This window comes from Branchiostoma belcheri, unplaced genomic scaffold (assembly GCF_001625305.1).
Source record: "Branchiostoma belcheri isolate BF01 breed outbred unplaced genomic scaffold, Haploidv18h27 scaffold12, whole genome shotgun sequence".
NCBI lineage: Eukaryota > Metazoa > Chordata > Leptocardii > Amphioxiformes > Branchiostomatidae > Branchiostoma > Branchiostoma belcheri.
The window spans coordinates 3,633,212-3,656,633 of NW_017802602.1; the positions used below are offsets into that span (position 1 = coordinate 3,633,212).

The 23,422-nt window shown below is 41.2% G+C and overlaps 2 protein-coding genes and 1 pseudogene across 2 annotated transcripts in view; all 3 read right to left on the minus strand.

Annotated features, from left to right (window-relative positions):
- Positions 1-3,721: 3,721 nt before the first annotated feature.
- On the minus strand, positions 3,722-13,794 carry LOC109462690. Its single transcript, XM_019759251.1, has 23 exons — positions 13,659-13,794; positions 12,632-12,925; positions 11,681-11,952; positions 11,381-11,450; positions 11,062-11,159; positions 10,742-10,949; positions 10,409-10,502; positions 10,062-10,208; positions 9,429-9,636; positions 9,199-9,259; positions 8,940-9,030; positions 8,710-8,848; positions 8,291-8,384; positions 7,938-8,065; positions 7,260-7,422; positions 6,908-7,018; positions 6,452-6,645; positions 5,768-5,890; positions 5,125-5,195; positions 4,765-4,805; positions 4,417-4,513; positions 4,101-4,200; positions 3,722-3,745 (listed from the first exon to the last, which is right to left on the minus strand). The coding sequence occupies exons 1-23, from the start codon at positions 13,792-13,794 to the stop codon at positions 3,722-3,724; spliced, it is 2,964 nt and encodes a 987-aa protein (XP_019614810.1).
- Positions 13,795-13,809: 15 nt separating this feature from the next.
- Positions 13,810-14,838, minus strand: LOC109462691 (annotated as a pseudogene).
- A 3,002-nt stretch (positions 14,839-17,840) lies between these two features.
- The window catches only part of LOC109462693 (multiple epidermal growth factor-like domains protein 6), an 11,190-nt gene continuing 5,608 nt past the window's right edge, over positions 17,841-23,422 (minus strand). Inside the window, exons 8-10 of the mRNA XM_019759252.1 lie at positions 18,583-18,696; positions 18,266-18,277; positions 17,841-18,010 (exon numbers count right to left, since the gene is read on the minus strand). Of these exons, the coding sequence (XP_019614811.1) occupies positions 17,841-18,010; positions 18,266-18,277; positions 18,583-18,696 (296 nt within the window). The remainder of the gene's footprint in view (positions 18,011-18,265; positions 18,278-18,582; positions 18,697-23,422) is intronic.

Consider the following 23,422-nt stretch of genomic DNA (forward strand, 5'->3'; position numbering starts at 1 on the left):
TTTATTCAAGTTGACATTATTGTGTGCTACCATCTGGTCTCCAGCATTGCTTGTTTTGCTCTTACACTTAACAATGGAAACACTGGTGGGGGACCCATCATAAAGAGTTCCACCCAACTCCAGTGGGAGACCCATGTCCTGCCATTGCCATGTCGAGCATAACAAGCATAGCAAGAATAATTAAAAAACATCACCAATGATGGCATTAAGCATTTCCACTGAAGTATTCTAATTTGGTCTGACTGAATTTTGCTTGGAGATAATCTATCTTGTTAATAATCTATTTACAGCATGAGTTAAAAGCACCTAACAAGGACTGACTGACTGACTGACTGACTGTCCACAAAAAAGCACAGAGTGCTGCTAGAGTGATCTTGGTGTCAGCACTGAGGTTATACTGTCCATGCAGTGTGCAGCATCCTTTACACAAACGGCTACTCTACTTCAGTAAAGGGAACAGAGAAATCACTGCACAGTTCCTTACAGTATCTCCTGACAGCGGCGACCTGGTATACGTTAGACAGCGGTTGCTGTGATTGCTCATTACCAGCATGTCCTTTTTGCCTGTAATGGCGCTGGATAGGTGGCTGGGACTTGGTGATGTGGCCGCATTCCGAACAAAAGTTAGGACCGAAGTGTAGTTTCCGGATGTGGTCTGCAACAAGGTGCCTTTCCTTTCTCGAATACCGACAAGAAGGCCAAGGACAGGTAAAATATCCGTGGCCGTTATTTCTTATCAACCCCACTTGAATCAGGCATTTTGTCTGCATTGTGTCAACTCGGAACTCCACGACAGCGCAAACAACACCGCTGGCCTCGTGTTCTTGGCGAAAAACCCTCTCGAGTTTTTCAAACAGCTTGTCACTGTCACAGTGTCGGGGAATGGTGGATCTTAGAACCAGCGGATTGTGAACTTTCCTTCTCTTTTTAGATTTTGGACACGCGTTATTCAAGCTGGCGTTTTGTGCTGCAGTCTGGTCTTGAGTACTGTTTGGGTTGGTCTCATGTTGAACCTGGGAGATGGTGGTGGGAGACCCATCATTGCTTCTGTCCCTCTCATATTTAACTGGGGAAAAACTGGTGGGATACGCATCATCATTTGGATTGCTTTCAGATTGAAATTGGGAAACACCAGTGGGACAGCGATCATTGCTTGGGTTGCTTTCATATTGAAACTGGGAAACACCGATAGGATACCCATCATTACTAGGGTTGCTCTCACGTTTAACCTGGAAAACACCAGTGGGATACCCATCATTGCTTGGGTTGCTTTCACATTGATCCTCAAAAGTACCAGTGGGAGACCCATCATTGTTTGGGTTGCTGTCATGTTCAATCTGGGAAACACTGTTAGGATAGCCATCATTGCTTGGGTTGCTTTCAGATTGAAATTGCAAAACACCATTGTGAGACCCATCGTTGCTTGGGTTGCTTTCACCTTTAACCTGGAATACGCCAGTGGGATACCCACCATTGCTTGGGTTGCTCTCATGTTCAATCTGGGAAACACTGTTAGGATACCCATCATTACTAGGGTTGCTCTCACGTTTAACCTGGAAAACACCAGTGGGATACCCATCATTGCTTGGGTTGCATTCACGTTGATCCTCGAAGGCACCGGTGGGATACCCACCATTGCTTGGGTTGCTCTCATGTTCAATCTGGGAAACACTGTTACATGTAGGATAGCCATCACTGCTTGGGTTGCTCTCACATTTAACCTGGAAAACACTGGTGAAAGAACCTTCATCATTCTCGTTGCTTTCAGATTGAAATTGGGAAACACCGGTGGGAGAACGATCATTGCTTGGGTCACTTTCACATTTAACTGGGACAACATTGGTTGGGGACCCATTATTTACGTTGCTTTCAGATTGAAATTGGGAAACACCGGTGGGAGAACGATCATTGCTTGGGTCGCTCTCACATTTAACTGGGACAACATTGGTTGGGGACCCATTGTCACTTTGGTTGCTTTCATGTTGAACGTGGTAAACACTAGTGGGAGACACATCATTGCTTGCAATTGGGACGTCGCTCTCACATTTAACCTGGAAAACACTGGTGAAATACCCTTCATCATTCGGGTTACTTCCAGTTTGAAATTGGGAAACACCAGTGGGATACCCATCGTTACTAGTACTTGGGTTGCTCTCACATTTAACTGAAAAAACACTGGTGGGAGACCCATTATTTAGGTTGCTTCCAGGTTGAAATTGGGAAACACCAGTGGGATACCCATCGTTACTTGGGTTGCTCTCACATTTAACCTGGAAAACACCGGTGGGATACCCATCGTTGTTTGGGTTGCTTTGGACATGTTGAACCCGGTGAACACCAGAGGGATACCCATCGTCGCTTGGGTCGTACTCACATTTAACTGGAAAAACTCCGGTGGGAGACCCATCATAGCAATTCTGTCCAACTCCGGTGTGAGACCCATGTCCTGCCATGGCCATGCCCAGCCTAACAAAGAAAGAAATGTCTGAATATAGATGAAATAAAACCTATATATATTCTATCACACGTTGCTAGCTACATACTAGTATTAGTAGTAATTGCGTTAAGAGGTAATGAGCGTTCGCATTACGTATGTTTCGCCCCCCTTCCCCTCATTTCCACCATGCATATTTACATCCAGAATATATCTCTAAATTATCGTCTTATTGTGGCTTTTTTTTTGCACAGAAATGATCCTAAACTCTTACACTTTGTATAAACCTACTTGGCCGCATATTTCTACGTCTTACCTGCTTCCTTTTATGATTTTTCCCCTCCCAAGCTCACCTTTAGTACACGTAAACAATGTTTTTGTTTGTGTCCTCCTACGTTTTAGGGGTCAGAGGTGAAGCTTGTATGCGTTAAAGGTGAATATTACTCTCCTGATTACCACATAATGTTTTAGACGTCTGCCAATACGTTAGTGTTTTTGGAGGACCAGAAAAAAAGTGACTCACATTATTACGATATGGTATTTTCGTTCATGGGAAAATTTGTAAAATCCGTTTGCTTCAAATTCAAGGAGACCATAATGCATTATATGGAAGGTTATATGTATCCTTATCCTAAAATGTTATGCGAAAAACCAGGGTTAAAGCAGTAGAAATGTTTAATCCTTTAGTAGCAGCTTAGTACCAAATACATGTATCATAAATGCAAACACCGGGTTACATTTTTCAAAGCAAACCATAACAAACAATTGTTCTGTTGATCTTGGAATGGAAAAACTTTTATATCCAATTAACAGTTTAACGTGTACAGAATATCTACGGCATAATTAATACGTCTTGAATCAATGCACGTATTGATACGTGGCTGTAACATGTAATTCTGTTATATATTGCCTGGCTATGTGTGCCACCAAGCTAATGGAGGGTACAAATAAGGATGTAAGCAATAAATTCTGTTTTTCTGATTAATGCTTTGTACTTAATTGTCCTTAATGTATTCTTAGGTTATGATGTACTTAAAGTACACTCTAGCATGCACTGTGTTTGTGACAATATATTGGATATATATACACATCTTATTGTTAAAACGTTCTATAAGCAATGTACGATTCCGTTCTGCGAAAGTAAATTCCGCATACTGGATATTCCTAGTTATAATTAACAAACATATGTTGTATTCTGGGCCTAAGTTATCTACAAAATGACACAATGTAATATTTTCCTCTTGTCAAAAAGATTCTCTCTTTCATTCTCTTCCATTGCGTAGTTTCCTACTTCAGCAATGAGGCATATGTCTGCAAAGGTAAACAAAAGATAAACAACATTGAGACTGGTGTTCACTTACTCTAGCGATGGCAGTCAGAACTACACGTCAGAGTGTTTCAAACCAATTCCATGTAAGCCATTAATTCCATACAATAAGTCACTAAGAATTTGATCAGGACTGGACATAAGAGTAAAATAGAGTGAAAATGGAATGTTTTTGAATAAGACAATTTTTACTTAGCCCTTAAATTGATAAAGTTAATACACTAATATAAAACGTTACCATGTGGTCTTGAATATCAAAAATATATAAAACCTATATAAAATTTTACCTTGTGGTCTTCAATATCAAAAATATATAAAACCTCCTATATAAAAGTTTACCCTGTGATCTTGAATGATCCGATCCAGAGTTGCCTTCAGCTCAGGGAAAGTTGGCCTGTTCTCAGGAAGGGTTTCCCAGCAGGTCTTCATCACTTCATAACTGTTGGGTACAAAATATTTTCGACAGTGAGGCAAGCAATTATAACAATTCAACGTTAAGAGTCATGTGTAAGATGTGTATCTATACAGTATATGTGTATGGACGACTTTTATTTTTCACGGTCAGCCAATAAAAGAAAACGAAATCGTATCGGAATTCTGTCAAGTTACACAAAAGAGCTGAACTTAATATATACAAGGCTTTAGTCAGACATACACATCTTGGGGACACAGAGCGGGTTTCTCCAGCCTGTAGCCACCTGGGAGAAGCTTCATGAGCTCCTTGCCTGTCATCCGGCCGTACGGTTGTTTACCTGGAAGAGTGAGTAAAGTGAAGTATGAAACTGGTAAATAGCGCATTTATGGTCGTACAACTTCAGATTAAATGTTTAATAACGGAATGACTACCACAGATCAACTGAAATGGTTCAATAAACCTATAATTGAAAATGCAATACCGTATTTATCAGACGAAGTGAGAGATTTGGGGTAACATGTCAAATACATTTCAAATTTCAAACTTAGTACAAACTATAGATGACAAATGTTTTTGTGCAGTCCTTACCCATTGTCATGATCTCCCACAAAAGGATTCCAAAGGACCACCTGAAATGCGACAAATTCAACTACTGTAAAGTATACCATGCCATGTGTTATAATCAATGATAGATTTCCCATGCTAACCCCTACTTACTAACAGGTCACGAATAAGACTTCAGTATGGACTCCGGCTGTTTCAATCTTAGCTCCCCAATTTGAGGCCATTCTACACAAGCAATACGCGTACGGTAAAGACTTAGCATCATGTAATGATCTGAAGGTGACAATACACATTGTAAACAAATACAGGTCTATTTCAGTGCTGGCATCTTAAATGTTAACTGTGCGTAGATATCTAAAACTGGTATATATGTACAATACATACACATCGCTTTGGGTGGTGTACACGTGGTAGAACAGGGACTCGTATGCAATCCACCGGATGGGTAGTTGGCTCTGAACGGGAAAATGAATGCTAAGATGCATTAGATTCCTAGCGTTTGCACTAATTTTATCTGCTTCACAGTAAACAAACACATTATATTATACTATATGGAAAATGAGATTCAACTTAAAACATCTTCATAAGCTTTGCCGCGCAAATGTGTATAATTCACAAGGATCTACAATTGCATATAGTATTACATATGAATTATGTTATACTATCAACTAGCATACAAGTTTTAAGTCACATGGTCACATGTTTATACAATCATCATCATGATATATACAATATTGTATAATATAGTATTGCTTACATGACTAAAACAAGCATATCGCACATACAATATCGCATGCATATGGTATCCCTTCATGGTGGTTAATCCAAATGGCTCCAATAAACATATGGACACAGGTTACAATTCCTGTTATGTCTGATCGTAGACATGTCAGGAACTCAAAATCAGCATAGTGATTGCTAGGAACCTCTAATATATTGTTCGGATTTATTGAGTAAACTACCACGCATCTAGTAAGGGTGTTGCTGTATCTATATTTTTCCTGGACATGCGGGTACGAGAATCTACCTTCGTGGTCTTGACGTACTCAGATTCCTCGTAGATATCCCGTGACAGACCAAAGTCAGAGATCTTGGCCGTCAGATCCTTCCCAAGCAGCACGTTCCTGGCGGCAAGGTCACGGTGGACACACTGGATGGAGGAACGATTGGATTGTGACACCATAGTGCAGTGATATTAAAACGTGACCAGATCTCACATGAAGAAACGACATAAAGTTAGAGGTTGATGAATAATAATGCAGTTCGCATAAGTAGGATCTGAACGTGGTCTTATACTGCGCCCATATCACTTGCTAGTTACAGTTGTAGCTTGTCACACAATTTTGTGGTGGTATTAGAAACCATTCCGTAATTTCAACATTGTCTATCATCACTTATGTCCAATTCCCACCAAAAATTGTGTGAGACCTATGTGAGACGCTACAATTGTAGCTAGCAAGTGATTTAGTACACAACTCAGTTTACTTGTACGGAATGAAAACAGAATCTGATATGAGCGCAGTATAAGACCACGTTCAGATCCTAATTATGCGAATATGTACAAAGAAGTACTATTACGAATTTGCAATCACAAAGATCAAATCACAGTCCATACATTCTCCCACGGCAGAGCTATCCCGCGGCAAATACTCCGAACTCGTAAGGAGGCGTGGGAGGATGAGTCCATAATACAGTAACATGTTATGTGTACCTGCATGGCAGCCAGATGAGTCATCCCATTTGCTATGTCTAAACCAAAAGTGATCAGTTGTTCCATTGGCAACAGAATCCCGGAAGTGGCAATGTCTTTGTCGTCTGTCTTGTTAAGCTCCTTAGGGCGGTTGTTTCTCAGCCAGTCCTTCAGACATCCGTTGGCTGCATACTCAACAACAAGTGTCAGCGGGCCTAGAGCGAATACATATTTTAGGTAAGGTAGGTTTGACAACGTGACATACATTACCTACCTAACTACCTCGTCCCTAACATTAAACAAGGCATGAATAAACCCATGTTTTGAGCGATATGAATGCTGGCCTGTTCAGTTTATAACTTTTTTGTCTCCAATATTATGGGGGCCATCGTTCTTTGTCAAAGACAAATGAAATCACAATGAAAAGTAACCGCACAATTGAAACAACAGAACAAGAAAACCACGTTGAATATTTACCTCCAACCGTGCATGCACCAACTAGACTAATGATGTTGTCATGACGACCAACTGTGACCAGAATGTCCAGCTCTCCAATGAGGTCCTCTTTGTCCCTTTCCTCTGCAGATGCTAAGTAAATAGAATGTGCCAATTGCTAATTCATAATGTTAATAACACATTGTTACAGACAGTACTGTAATACTAGCATAGATGTGAGCTGAGGCACATTATGAACAATGCACCCCCCACCAATTTTCCAGTTATTTTTAGGTGTTATATGTTTAGTTATTTACATTACATTTACATTTTGAAATTCTTTTTAAGTGCCCAGGACATCTTGCCATAACTCCTTGTAATGTACAGAACATACCTTTCAGTGTCTTAACTGCGACTGTCTCGGTGACGCCTCTCTTCCTCAGCTCCCCCATACGAACCTCCCCAAACTGACCTTTCCCCAAGATTTTACCGAGCTTCAAGCTGGAGCGGGGGATTTCCCAATCAGGGTGGACAGGTTTGCTGCTCTCGGTGGACTCCTAGAATGAGAGGTGAAAGTAAAGTAGATATATTTGTCATGCTAAATTAAGTTCGAACCATTTTCCTGTGCAGTAGAGATTCTATTGGGATGATGGGATCTTTTGGGGTCACTCAACCGCGACGGGGGTCGACATTGTTTACAAGGCACATTTGACCCAGTATTGACGTCACATTTCAGAAAAATCACATGAAAAGTCCCACAGGGTCACTCTACTGAAGAAGATCGGAGTGACCGGTGGAAAGCTCTAAGGAGAGTTATCTCTTGTGTTGGTTTAGAAGTTTAAACTTTAAACATCTATTGGGGGTTTTTCTTAAAATTCCATTCTTATTGACAGTGAATCCGGAAAGATGACATTCTGTTCCCTAATTACATCTCTACTGATCAAGTTTGACGGGACACCTAACGCCATTTAAACTTTAATGTTTTATTGCTTATTTTTCCAGCGAGTACATTTTACGTGGTATGAAAAGCGAGACAGAATTCGAAGCAATGGATAAGACGAACGACCCATACCTGATGCTGATTGTCCTTCAGCTCTTGAAGGGCCTTCTGTAATTTTGCCCTCGGTCCGATCTCAGGGACGAGCTCAGCGAGCATGTCACTGGTCAGGGACATTGCTCCTTCTCCGTCTACTTCGTGCCCTGGAGACCAGACCAACAATCACATCAGAACGTTAACAATAATCTATAGTATACTGACCTTGACATTTCTTTATTTGTCTTCTCTATTGCAAAATGGTAGGGGAGATAAAACAGGCTAGTTGCTAGCTAGTTATCTCCCCTGCGTTACAAATCTTCCTTTTAAACAAGCTACATCAGCAGCTGTAGCTAGGAAAGGAAGAAAATTATTAGTATAACTCTACTTACGCCTGAATGCTGCAGCATACTTTCCAAATCCCTTGGCCTTCAGGAATTCCACTACGTCGTCAACAGTGACAAGGTCTGCGATGCTGTAAATAGTCTGCAAAATGCATAAGATAGTTGAGTCGTGATGTGCTAGACCTTTACGTCTGTAACTTGAGTCGGTACAGATATGGTACCCCGTTTGCTGATGCATTGGATTGTACATATAATTCTATATAATACAAGAAATGGTATAAACCAGGCTATTAATTAACTTAGATGGCAAAAATGCATTAGTAAAGACTTACCATGCATCTTTACAACGTTTCTTTTTCACATAGATAGTAATAGCACTACGTATGCAAACAATGCAATATTAATATTAAGATGGTAAACTGGTAAAATGGAATAGACAAATCGATGAAAGTGTGCATTTCAGTTACCGTTTCATACGGTGAAGTGTCCTCAACCAATGCTGTAGGATTCTCAGCAGATTCCTTAATGGGTGTTTCGTCTTCTGTGATTATCTTCAGGTCTATCTGAGGACCTGTTGGGTCCCGGTCATCTTTGGATTTCCTTTTCCTTTAACAAGTAAACGATTAAATCAGGACAGAGCGCTTAGCCATGGCACATAAATCATGATTACGTTTTTATGAATGGAGTATTTACGTACCTGTAACATACTATCCCCACTGTCACCAGAATAACCACCAGTAGAGCAGACACACTGCCGCCAACGATAGCAGCAACTGGTACAGGTTCGCCTAGAATGGAATCACCACAATATAGTTAAATCACTTTGTATTTGGGAAACTAATAATTTGTTACTCGGTAAAAAAAAGTGGCCATAAACAATCATTCTGACAATCATCTCACAAAAAGCATACCAAAAAAAGGTTAACTTTGAATGGTATCTTATCCATAACAATTACCTTCAGGTTGGTTGACCGTCCCTGTGATCACAGGCTCAATATACCCACTTGTTGTGAATAACTGAAAATGACACAGAGTATCAACCATTTCCAATTGAAATGTACCCGCCGCATTTCAGTCACTTTTAAAAGCATACATTCGTTAAAACAACATGATTAAAAAAAACTGGAAAAGAAACTCAAAAGTTGGCATGGCTAAATGTACACGTATAACTACGGTAAAAAAATACCACTTCCGTGTTCCGCTTGCGCCTCCTGGCACTAGGGTCCACGTAGCACCGTACTGCTGCCGTGTACTTCTCCCCAGGCTGGAGCTCTTTATTACCAGGTTCCTTTGCGAGGCTGGCATCGGCAAGTTCACTCCGCCCACAGCACCACTCGTGACCACAAGGTCCGCCATCGCCAATCTCCACTACATCAGTTTTTCTGTACAGCTCCCTGTCGAAGGTCCAGAAAAGACCAATGTGGTACAAAACATTTGTCTATAATGCAATGAATGCGCTTAATAAAATTCTATGTAAAATTGCTTTACATTGAAACTGTAGTGCTGGCATAAGGGCCTTGCAAAAAGATCCTACAACATGATACCTTTTGTTATATTTTTTATTTTTATTTCTACTTCAAACATACAATGACAGGGAAATACACACATATACATGTCCATATGCCCTGAATTGCGTCAGTTTGTTACAAAACAATTGTACATACCATATGTGCTGACTGTCGTAACAAAAATACATATAGTAACAAACACTACACCAGGATCCAAGCTCACAGGCTTTTGTTATGTTCTTATAACATATATGACACACGCAGTAGTAACATATAGTGTTATTAAGGGATTTATGAAACATTGCGCTTACCCTGAGAGTGATAAAGCCACATATGGTTCAGTTTTCCCTTCATCGGGAGCATCATCGGTAAGGATGACGTCTGGTTCTCCAACTCTTGTTTCCAGGTCAAAAAGGCTCTCGGATTTAGTCATCTTGATGACGATGACTTGGCAACAGCTTAAGAATGCCATCAGGAATGTGATCGGTAAATTTTCAAGAATGCATCGAGATGTATACTCTATATAAAGTTTTATTTCTTTTTATTGGAGATGTAAAAGTACCAAAAGGACACAAGGAAAATAATACAAACCGTGGTTTTGTACAGTTAGCCCTGATTAATGGTTGTGGCAAAGACATCTGATATTAGAAGCACGTACCGTATGGGACCATTCCTCTCGCTCACTTTCGGAAGGACCATGGGGAAAGATGTTGGAGAAGCCTTCAAAGGTGGGTCGGTGTATGTAGGGAACACTGGGAGAGGAGGTGGTTTACATTGGTAAATGGACAGCGTTACTTTAAGGAAAAAAATACTTTCCACGGCACTAAATTAGCATATGACCACCTGCCATAGACTCAACCACTATTTCAGTTACATTCCTCCTATGGTATGCGAGACGTTACCACGAAATGAGATATTTGAATAACGCCTTTACTTTCATTAATTGATATTCTGTTTGCTGGTTACAATTCGTAATATGACTACTCCTCACCAACTCTTGGTGGCACTTCGCAAGTGAACACTGCCCCCTTGTCTCCCTCGGCACAGGTTAATGCACGAACTGTGACTCGGACCAATGAGTTGGAGGGGAGCTCATCCAGTGATTTGGACCACTGTTGTTGATCCGAACCAAACGTATCATAGCTGATGCCTAGGTCAGACTCATCTGGATTGACACGTGGTGTGTATGTATATGTAACCTGTGCGGAAGGCAAATATAGTTAATAATGAGATATCTTTCGATGATGTTTTACGTATACAGACGCAAAATCATAAAATGCAAAAACTTCTCGCCTATGCCATTTTACCTACATTGTATCCTGCCAGCCTCCCCCGGGTTATTGAAGGAGCTGTCCAGGTTACTCCACATTCATTGTTTGCCATTCTTGTCACAGTCGGGGCATTTGGACCTGATAATAATAAATAGGAGATTTTAGACTTCCTAACTTTTTGGAAGTATGCAATCCTTGGTTTTATGACTGATTTCTCCATGCCTGCTGACTCCATGCCAAATTCAGTGGTACTTTTGCAATTCTGCCTGTCCTTCCTAATCTGGTCAGATATACAAACCCAGGAAATGTGTGTAACTAAACTGGACGTAGTTTTGAATTTAAAAAAAAATTATACTTACATCCTTCATTCGTACGGGTCATATACGGGTAACTCTCATTCCCATGGTAGAAGGTGTTTATAGCTGACACCTGTTAGGTGTAAACGACACAAATCAACATAGTTTTAACGATATCATTGATTCATTTGACCATTCCTAAAATCCAGTAATTGTAATATTGCATCATTATAGGATCAATGATTTGGCAACTATTTCTTGAATTTTCTAGACATTCTTTAGACATTAAGTATATTAATGTCTTACAGAAAAAAATATTTAAAATGGTTAAGACATCAACGAGGTGTTGTAGTTTCTACTCACAGTGACAGAGTAGTTCCTAGCGGGCTGCAGGTATGGTGATGTAATCACAGCTGTCAGGTTCTCCTGCTGCAGTCCTGACGTCATGTTCTCCTGGTAGAACGGTTCCCCGCCGGTCCTGTTGTACAGGCTGATTCGGTACGCCTGCAGCTGACCGTGGATGTGGTCAGGGCGCCGCCAGGCTACACGCAGCTGGACCGGCCGGGGGAGGTTTGGCGTCCGGCAGTTACAGTCGTGCTGGTCTGCAAACGTCTGGACTACTGGGGCTGTTGGATCTATGGGCAATTTGCAGATAGGAATGTATAATGAATGTATTTTTTCTTACATCTTTTTAATACGTACGAGGAACTATACGGAGAATCCGAGATTATGAACCTCCTTTCCAAACTAGCAGCTTTTTACGTGTCATTTATAATATGGAGGTGGGCCATTCAAGATGGCCGAGTTGGTGTATGGTAATACATATATTAGTGCTTCTGTCCACGTTATCTTGACTGTATAGCATTAAATGAAATTTCTTGACTGTATAGCATTAAATGAAATTTCTTGACTGTATAGCATTAAATGAAATTTCACATCACACTTTCTTATTAAAGCCATCTTGGATATCTATTATGCTAACATTCTACTCATTGCTGCAAATGTATTGGAGCAACATCTTTGATTAGACAGCAATTAATGTTAAACTTTGCATACTTACTGTAACACACACACACACACACACACACACACACACACACACACACACACACACACACATACACACACACATACACACACACACACATATATATTTGTGTGTGTGTGTTTGTTTGTGTGTGTGTGTGTGTGTGTGTGTGTGTGTGCGTGTGTGTGTGTGTGTGTGTGTGTGTGTGTGTGTGTGTGTGTTATAGCTAAAGGGCGACAACTACCGCGTAAAAGGCTGTCAAAGCCAAAGAAGATAAGAATTCTTACGTGCTTCGTCAGTAGTCCCCGTCCCGTTGCCAGGATCGCTCCATCCCAACGAGTTGTTCACCCGCACTTGAACATCGTACATGACGGCCGGCCGTAAGCCGCGGATGTAGACATCGCCGTACTCATCAGAAACTCTGGTTGACGACCATGCTCCCCAGTCCCCCGCGTCGCTCTGTTTGTAGCGTACTTGGGAGTCGATGATGTTGAGGTTACCGGATACTCCTACTGTCCACCTGACGTGTAGGGCTGTAGAGTTAACTGCCGTAACGTTCACTGTCACGTCACCAGGACTTTCTGCAGCTCAGACAATATCAAAAGTTTATGCATGCACACATTTCAGTTTGTTTGTTTGTTTGTTTGTTTGTTTGTTTGTTTGTTTATTTAGATCTCCGTTAGTATGGAAGTCAACTCCATACTATTCTTCCTGGAGTCCACATTAAATGAAATAACAATAATAATAATAATAATTGCTTTTCGCAATAATAATAAATAAAACATACAAAATCATACTGAAATTATAAAAAAACTTGAAACAGAATCAATCAAAGAGAAAAAAAGGGAATTGGAGGTTACAGGCAAAGTAGATGTTTATGTAAACACAATGTCACAATGTTAATTTAAATGTTCTAATTATAGATGGGGGAGAAGTTTGATTGAGGTACATCATGATGATGATGATGATGATGATGAGGTACAATGATAGATTTATGATAGATACAATGACTTTATACTATGCGGTAAACTGGTATTATGTATTTAATGTATGTGCCTACATACTCATCTTATTTATATGGATATAAACCATTTCAAACATGTGTATATTAGAAGGATAATTGGAAATTATATATATCATTAGTCATCATGTAGCAATCAGACTTATGTTATGAATCTATATTTTAAATAACATTGATCCCAGTTAACGCCATGGTACCCGGTCGCACACACATGCGTGCTTTAGTTTGTTGTGCCTCAGAAGAACCAAAGGTCTAATGCAAGGTAAATTTTACTGAAATGGTAAATTACTTACTTTGCCCACAAAATGCACCGTGCCATCCCGCGGGACATGCACAGATGTACAGTCCGGAATCCTCCGGTCCAGATGTGAGGGTTCCTCCATTCTCACATGGTCTGAATGATGACACTATAGCAGTGTAGTACGACATATAGTAAAAGTTTTGTCACACTGAACATATCGTAGTGATAATGGTAATAATCACAATTGCATTTTTCCTTATTTATCATAGTTTACTTTTCTATTTAACAAGAAGAATATAGAATACACAAAGTGCTACGTAATGACTAAAACACGTACCGGAAAAATCAGCTGGTCTGATCATCATGACCGTTTTCTTAAGTGAATATCTGTAGCCCAACCAAGTTTGCCAGACGATTCCATCTGCCTGGGAGCAGGACGGTGGAGCAGGTACAGAGCAGCCAGCTAGATACTGTCCGTTCAACATGACCAGGCCGCAACTTTGAGGATTCCACCATCCACCTTGTCCAAACAGTGCTGTACAATGAGCGTTGTTGATGTCGTTATCTTGATCTATTGTGGAAAACTTCACATTTCTAATTTTATGACGCAATCCTGATGGATCCAGGCCGTTACCCGCAGTACTATTACTGTCATATCCAACAACTATTGCCGTGTACTTGCTGCTGGCATCTCCTACAGAAAAATTGCTGTACCGCGCAAACCGGCTGTTCATTTCCCAGTCTTCCAAGTACACGTACAGTTCGTTTTGTTTCTCTGTTGTCAGACTGTGGATGTTCCCCAATCCCAGCCAGTATTCTCCACTTGTATTGCCGAACCCCTGCTCGTACTCAGTCCAAGTCTTGTCAAACGGCACGGACCCGTCCTGTCGCCGTTGTATGACCGTCCACCCACCGCCATCAGTGTCCATGTCACAGTAAGCTTGGAATGGTTGTGGGTGGCCGATGGTGTACCCATGACTGTACTGAATCCCGAGGGCAAACACGTCAGTACAATCTTTGGGTGCCAGGATTTCTGAAAACAATAGAGAAAGAAGATTGCCTGAAGCAATGTGTCTTAAAGATCTCACACTTCCGTGGGGATTATATTATTGTTTTGTTATAAGTTCATTGTTGTAAATTTCCCCCTAATTTCGTCTATATGTTTTTTACTGGCTCCCGAAAGGCAACAGATACGCATATATGGCAAAAAATAACTGACCAGGATTTGACATATCTCTTCTTCTGACATTTTTGTGTCTTAGATCGAGTAACTTGTTGTCAGTGAAGCCCTAGCATGCGAAACGTAAAAAAAACTGATAACACATGTACTGTCATAAATGGAAAATAGTGGAAACGACGACAAGTATCGCTTTGCACTTTTCACAGAATCTACAGAATCTTACAGAAAAGGGAATCTAGGTCCTTGTCACATAGAGGTATGAATGTAGTTACGCTTTCTCTGGTAGTAATTTCGGTAAGGCCAACTGTCCCACTCAGGACCAGGAGATGCCGCCTTGTCCGTGACAGAACTACTGAGCCAACACCGTGCACTGCCGCCCTCTGGCGATCCGGCAGGGCGATGGTTGAAGGACAGACATGTCGGATTGACGCCATCATAGCTGTCGTGACCTTGCAGACAGCGACGGGCACACTCTTCTGTGTCTATGTTGTCGTACGCTGTTATGTGGCTAGAAGAACTACCGAAGAAGCGACCTTCCTCCTTAATAAAGAGATCTGCGTACGGGACAGTATCTAAAGCAAAAAAGATATAACATTGTAAAACAAACAAAACTTGTGTAAAGTTTCTTTCAAAGTCTCCACAATTTATCCAGTATTAGAATAAAAAAAAACATGGGTACCGTTTACCTGGATGTCTAACGTTCATCCATATACTATATATTAGATTATCATATAGCCGGACGGCGTGGACCAATCAGAGGCCCGGATACCCGTGCTGTTATTTCCCGATAACAGCACATGTGGTGTTATGGCGGAATAACAGCACATGTCGTGTTATGGCTGATACCATTATGTTATAGGGTATAGGGGCATGCGACTCTTTCTATAAACCTTTGTAGCATTTTTCTGTCCAATAAACTTTTTTGTTTAGCTTCATTTAAACTACAATTTGCATTAAATGAAATTATCCATATTTGTTTTAAAGCGTATAATATATTCGAATGTATTTTTATGTATGTATATATATTAAAGCTGTTGTATTTCAAACAGGAATTGTGTTGATTGACAGTTTGGATAGGCTATATGATAATAATTTTAATGCACTGCCTTTTCCTCGTTGTATATGGTGTCATAACTGCATGGGCAGCTGCCATAACCACCTCATAAACCACCTCGTTCGCTTCGCTCACACGGTGGTTTATTCGGTGGTTATGGCAGCTGCTCATGCAGTTATGACACCATATACAACTCGGGGCAGTGCATTAACCCTTTATTAAAGCCGTATTTCCGATTGCTCTATATAGATCTAGGTGTCCACAAACGTTTTCATTTACATGTCGATATGTATTTATTTTATTTATTCGGGATTGTGGCAGGTATCTTATGCATTTTATACCATAATTACTGTCAGTGTTAAATGTTACTGTTAGTAGTACCTGTACGTATCTGACACGATTCTCCAGCCCAGAAGTCCACGCACACCCCAGTACATAATCCAGTCGTCTTGTTACAGGCTGTTGGTCCGGCTGCACAGTGGCAGGTTTGGGTACAGCCGGCTCCGTACAAGCCGTCTGGACACTCTAAGAAATGTACATCAAATTAACAGTTAAATATCATTAGGTGCATAAATATATGAAAATATCTTCAGGTCTGTATCGAACAAAATACACAGGACGATAGGTCTGTATTAAAAACCGCTTTAGAGGATTGGAAATTCAGACGGCAGATTTTGTCCTGCTGGCAATTTTTGCACAATATTTTCAAATAATTTGAAGTCTTAATCAGGTCACCGACCCTTGACTTTTTTTGCCCCGCGGTGGCGTAGTTACGTCCGCATTCGTTGCGTTTTGCTGCGGTGTGATGCGTTGCACTTAAGTGACAACCTAACAGTGATCTCTGTTAACGTGTTATAGAAACTGTCATGATACGAAAATCGGTTTTAAATATTGTAGAATAACATATATTGATTGCTCTATGCATGGGCACACTCGTCACAAATGAGACAAATCAATCACCTGTCTGACAACTGCTTCCCTTCCACCCGGCCTCACATCCTCCACTAGAGCAGACTCCAGTCCGGATGTCACACACGGAATCTCCGCTCGCACAGTGACAGGTGCCGGTACAGCCAGGCCCGAACTCACCGGGCGAGCAGACTGCAATTAACAATTGAAAAAAAAAAAGATTTGTAAAGCCTTTTACATGTATTCATGCTTGGGGTATTTTTTAACACCTACTTTAATTTTAGTCAAATACTACCATATTACAATGTGCTGATAAAAATCGATGTGATCACCTGTCTGACAATTGCTTCCCTTCCACCCAGTTTCACACCCTCCACTAGAGCAGACTCCAGTCCGGATGTCACATACGGAATCTCCGCTTGCACATCGACAGGTGCCGGTACATCCTTGTCCAAACTCACCAGGCGAGCAGACTGCAATTAACCAAATAGAAAACCGCCTTTTACATGTAGTTCTACTATTCTTAAAGTTAAACACTTTAATCTTCTCAATTACTACCAAATTACAGTGTGCAAAAATTGATGTGACGACCTGTCTGACAGTTGTCCTCCTTCCATCCAGCCTCACACCCTCCACTAGAGCAGACTCCAGTCCGGATGTCACACACGGAATCTCCACTCGAACAGTGACAGGTGCCGGTACAGTCAGGTCCAAACTCACCGGGCGAGCAGACTGCAATTAACAAGTGAAAAAAAGTTTTGTAAAGCCTTTTACATGTATTCATACTTGGGTTATTTTTTAACACCTACTTTAATTTTAGTCAAATACTACCATATTACGTTGTGCTGATAAAATCAACGTGATCACCTGTCTGACAGTTGCTTCCCTTCCATCCAGCCTCACACCCTCCACTAGAGCAGACTCCAGTCCGGATGTCACATACGGAATCTCCACTCGCACACTGACAGGTACCGGTACAGCCTGGCCCGAACTCACCAGGCGAGCAGACTGCAATTAACCAAATAGAAAATCGCCTTTTACATGTAGTTCTACTATTCTTAAACACTTTAATCTTCTTAATTACTACCAGATTACAGTGTGCAAAAATTGATGTGACGACCTGTCTGACAGTTGTCCTCCTTCCATCCGACCTCACACCCTCCACTAGAGCAGACTCCAGTCACGTCGTCACACACGGAATCTCCGTTTGCACATCGACAGGTGCCGGTACAGCCAGGCCCGAACTCACCAGGCGAGCAGGCTGCAATTGACAATTGAAAAATATCATTTTACATGTATTCATATCGGGGTTTATTTTCTTTTAAACACTTACTTGAATTTTACTCAAGTACTACAAGAATACAGTGTGTAAAATTAATGTGATCACCTGTCTGACAATTGCTTCCCTTCCACCCAGCCTCACACCCTCCACTAGAGCAGACTCCAGTCCGGATATCACACACGGAATCTCCACTCGCACAATGACAGGTGCCGGTACAGCCAGGCCCAAACTCACCAGGCGAGCAGGCTAAAATGGAAAAAGGCAGACCTTCAACGTCACACATCAATACCCAATATTATTGTTTATCCCATATATGGTATATAGTATGTACCTTCTAACTATTTGGTTTGAATGGACACTACGCTCTATCTCTTAATATTGTGTGTGTGTGTGTGTGTGTGTGTGTGTGTGTGTGCGCGCGTGTGTGTATATATATATATATATATATGTGTGTGTGTGTGTGTGTTTGTGTAATAATTGTGTGTGTGTGTGTGTGTGTGTATATATATATTTGTGTGTACGCATATGTAAAAATATTGCATCTTAATTACCCTGATCACAAAACTCGCCATTCCATCCTGCAGGACATGCACAGATGAACAGTCCTGAATCCTCCGGTCCAGATGCCAGGTTTCCCCCATTCTCACAAGGTCTGAATGATGACACTATGAAGAAATGTAGTACGACATATAGTAAACGTTTTAACACAATGGACATAACGTCATGATGATGGTAACCAGTTGCATTTCTTACTTATTTAATTTTACTTTTCCTGTTTAAATGAGAATATAGAATACACAATGTCTAAGTAATGACTAAAACACGTACCAGGAAAATCGGCAGGCCTGACCATCATGACAGTTTTCTTCAAGGAATATCTGTAACGCAACCAAGTGTACCAGATGATTCCATCTGCAACGGGACAGGAACCTGGAGCAGGTACTGAACAGCCTGTGAGATACTGTCCGTTCAACATGGAAAAACCACAACTTGGAGTGTACCACCAGCCTCCTTGTCCGTATGTACTTGCACAGTCGGTACTGGCACCGTCGTTATCTTGGTCTGTTGTAGAAAATTGTCTGTTGTTAATGCTGTGACGTGTAGTGGACGGGTCCAAACTATCACCAGCATCCCCGCTGTACCCGTCAATCGTTGCCGTGTACTTGCTGCTGGTATTTCCTACAGAAAACGTGCTGTACCGCGCAAACCGACTGTTCGTTTCCCAGTCTTCCAAGTACACGTACAGTTCATTTTGTTTCTGTGTTGTCAGACTGTGGATGTTTCCCAGCCCCAGCCAGTATTCTCCACTAGAATTACCGAACCCCTGTTCGTACTCAGTCCAAGTCTTGTCAAACGGGACTGACCCGTCCTGTCGCCGCTGTATGACCGTCCACCCCCCGCCATCAGTGCCCATGTCACAGTAGGCTTGGAATGGTTGTGGGTGGCCGATAGTGTACACATGACTGTCTTGCATCCCGAGTGCAAACACGTCAGCACAGTCTTGGGGCTCCAAGATGTCTATAAACAAGAAGAATGTAATAATTCAATTCAATCTTCCACCCCATTAGATATAAGAGTTTTTTTTTTCTTTTTCGATCTTTCTGGGATCTTTGACCTTGTTTTTTGTCTGTTTTCCAAGGTGGCAACATGTAAAATTAACCGCGGAAACACAGGAAATCCGGAAGGAGGTAATAATGATAATGATAATACAAGAATAAGAAGTGGTAAATATTAATTCAACGTAGTGATTAACGTTTTTATAAAAAGACAATTGCTATATCTTAAACAGAAAATGTTACAAATATTATTATGAAGGTCTAGAATACTGTAAAGAAGATGACGTGAAGCCCATTGAATTTTACTTTTCATCTATAGTTTGTATGTACATCTTTTTATTAGTTAAACACAATAAGGCATTGACGCCATTATCGAACAGAGGCATAAAGTATATAGTTACCTTTCCTCTGGTAGTAGTTCCGGAAAGGCCAACTGTCCCACTCATGACCAGGAGACGCCGCCGTGTCCTTGTCAGAACTACGGAGCCAACACCGTGCACTGCCGCCCTCTGGCGATCCGGCAGGGCGACGGTTGAAGGACAGACAGGTCGGAGTGGTGCCATCATAGCTGTCGTAACCTTGCAAACAGCGACGGGCACACTCTTCTGTGTCTATGTTGTTGTATGCTGTTATGAGGTTAGACGAATCACCGAAAAACTGTCCTTCTTCCTTGGTAAAGAGATCCTCGTATGATACAGTCGCTAAAGTAGAAAAATTACAACATTCGAAAACCAGGCTGAGCATAAAAATTTAAAAATAATATAAAAACCGTAGTAGCCAGACTCGTCTTTACAAAATGAAACTCCAAACATTTATTCAACCAAGTTAATTATGTACATTATGTATCTTATACCCTAACAGCATCACTGTAAATTTCATCACTACCTGTACGGATCTGACAGGAGTCCCCAGTCCATAATACCGGACATCCCCCAGTACAGAATCCAGTCCTCTTGTTACAGGCTGTTGGTCCGGCTGCACAGTTACAGGATTGGGTACAGTCAGCTCCGTACAGGCCGTCAGGACACTCTAAGAAATGTACATCAAATTAACAGTTAAGTACATAAGAAATCTAAAACAAATTAACAGTTAAGTACATAAATATATGAAAATATCTTCAAACCTGTACCGAACAAAATACACAGGACGATAAGTCTGTATTAAAAAAACAACACTTGGATTGAAAATTCAGACGTCAAGAAGATTTGACGTCTGAATTTCCAATCACCCTATAGCGTAACAGTGATCTCTGTTAACATGATATAGAAACTTTCATAATACGCGTATACGATGATTGGATTTTAATATTGTACAATAATATATTGCTTGCTCCATGCATGGGCACGCTCGTCACAAATGAGACAAATCAATCACCTGTCTGACAGTTGCTTCCCTTCCATCCAGCCTCACACCCTCCACTAGAGCAGACTCCAGTCTGGATGTCACACACGGAAGGACCGTTTGCACAGTGACAGGTACCGGTACAGCCAGGCCCGAACTCACCAGGCGAACAGACTGAAAAAATATAAAATCTTATTTTACATGTACTCATCTCGGTATTTAGTTTGTCTCGCTTTCCGTTTCCTTGCCTATAACCAGATACGATGTGTCTAAGTAACACGAATCACCTGTCTGACAATTGATCCCCTTCCATCCAGCCTCACACCCTCCACTAGAGCAGACTCCAGTCCGGATGTCACATACGGAGTCTCCGCTCGCACATCGACAGGTGCCGGTACAGTCAGGCCCAAACTCACCGGGCGAGCAGGCTGCAATTATCCAATTAGAAAATCTCAGTTTATATAATTACATGTCGTCATACTGTTTTTTTACACTTACTTTAATTTTCCGCAATTACTACCAGATTACAATACCAAATTAAAGTGATGACCTGTCTGACAAATGCTTCCCTTCCATCCAGCCTCACACCCTCCACTAGAGCAGACTCCAGTCCGGATGTTACACACGGAATCTCCGCTCGCACAGTGACAGGTACCGGTACAGCCGGGCCCAAACTCACCGGGCGAGCAGGCTGCAATTAACCAAATAGAAAATCACATTTTACATGTAGTTCTACTATTCTTAAACACTTTAATCTTCTCAATTACTACCAGATTACAATGTGCAAAAATTGATGTGATGACCTGTCTGACAGTTGCTTCCTTTCCATCCAGCCTCACATCCTCCACTAGAGCAGACTCCAGTCCGGATGTCACACACGGAATCTCCACTCGCACATCGACAGGTGCCGGTACAACCAGGCCCAAACTCACCAGGCGAGCAGGCTGCAATTAATCAATTGAAAAATATCATTTTACATGTATTCGTATCGGGGTTTATTTTCTTTTCAACACCTTGAATTTTACTCAATTACTACCAGAATACAATGTGTAGAATTAATGTGATGACCTGTCTGACAGTTGCTTCCCATCCATCCAGCCTCACACCCTCCACTAGAGCAGACTCCAGTCCGGACGTCACACACGGAAGGGCCGTTTGCACATCGACAGGTGCCGCTACAGCCAGGCCCGAACTCACCAGGCGAGCAGGCTGCAAGAAAAGAAGAAGTCAAACCCAGTAAATCTAGTACCATGCATGTTGTAGAATATAGTATAATGCTAGAAGTAGATATAGTCTCACATACCACTGTATTTTCTTTCTTATGTTGTTTGTAACTGCAATTAGCCCTCGGGCATGTATTTGCAATAAACTTTCTTCAATTAACAATTGAAAAATATAATTTTACATGTATCCATATCTGGGTTTATTTTCTTTTAAACACCTACTTGAATTTTACTAAATTACTACCAGAATACAATGTGTAAAATTAATGTGATGACCTGTCTGACAATTGCTTCCCTTCCACCCAGCCTCACACCCTCCACTAGAGCAGACTCCAGTCCGGATGTCACACACGGAATCTCCGCTCGCACAATGACAGGTGCCGGTACAGTCAGGTCCAAATTCTCCAGTCGAGCAGACTGCAATTAACAATTGTAAAAAAGTTTTGTAAAGCCTTTTACATGTATTCATACTTGGGTTATTTTTTAACACCTACTTTAATTTTAGTCAAATACTGCCATATTACATTGTGCTGATAAAAATCAACGTGATCACCTGTCTGACAATTGCTTCCCTTCCACCCAGCCTCACACCCTCCACTAGAGCAGACTCCAGTCTGGATGTCACACACGGAATCTCCACTCGCGCAGTGACAGGTGCCGGTACAGTCAGGCCCAAACTCACCAGGCGAGCAGACTGCAATTAACAATTGAAAAAAAAAAAGATTTGTAAAGCCTTTTACATGTATTCATACCTGGGTTATATTTTTAACGCCTACTTTAATTTTAGTCAAATACTACAATATTACATTGTGCTGATAAAAAATCAACGTGATCACCTGTCTGACAGTTGCTTCCCTTCCATCCGGCCTCACACCCTCCACTAGAGCAGACTCCAGTCCGGATGTCACACACAGAATCTCCGATTGCACATTGACAGGTACCGTGACAGTCAGGTCCGAACTCACCGGACGGGCAGGCTAAAATGGAAAAAGGCAGACCTTCAACGTCACACATCAATACCCAATATCATTGTTTATCCCATAATATGTACCTTCTATTTATTTGGTTTGAATGGATACTACGCTCTATCTCTTAATATTGTGTGTGTGTGCGTGTCTTTATATATATATGTGTGTGTGTGTGTGTGTTTGTGTGTGTCTGTATGTTGTGTTTGTGTGTGTTTGTGTGTGTATGTACATATATTATATATATATATATATATAATATATATATGTGTGTGTGTGTGTGTGTGTGTGTGTGTGTGTGTGTGA

Bases quoted from the DNA above. Each gene is read 5' to 3' on its own strand.
- LOC109462690 (XM_019759251.1), bottom strand. From the start codon at position 13,794: ATGTCGTACTACACTGCTATAGTGTCATCATTCAGACCATGTGAGAAT. The intron at 10,209-10,408 runs GTACGTGCTTCT...GGCATTCTTAAG, and splicing joins GAGAGGAATGGTCCCATACG to CTGTTGCCAAGTCATCGTCA. The intron at 4,806-5,124 runs GTATGTATTGTA...GTCGCATTTCAG, and splicing joins TACACCACCCAAAGCGATGT to GTGGTCCTTTGGAATCCTTT.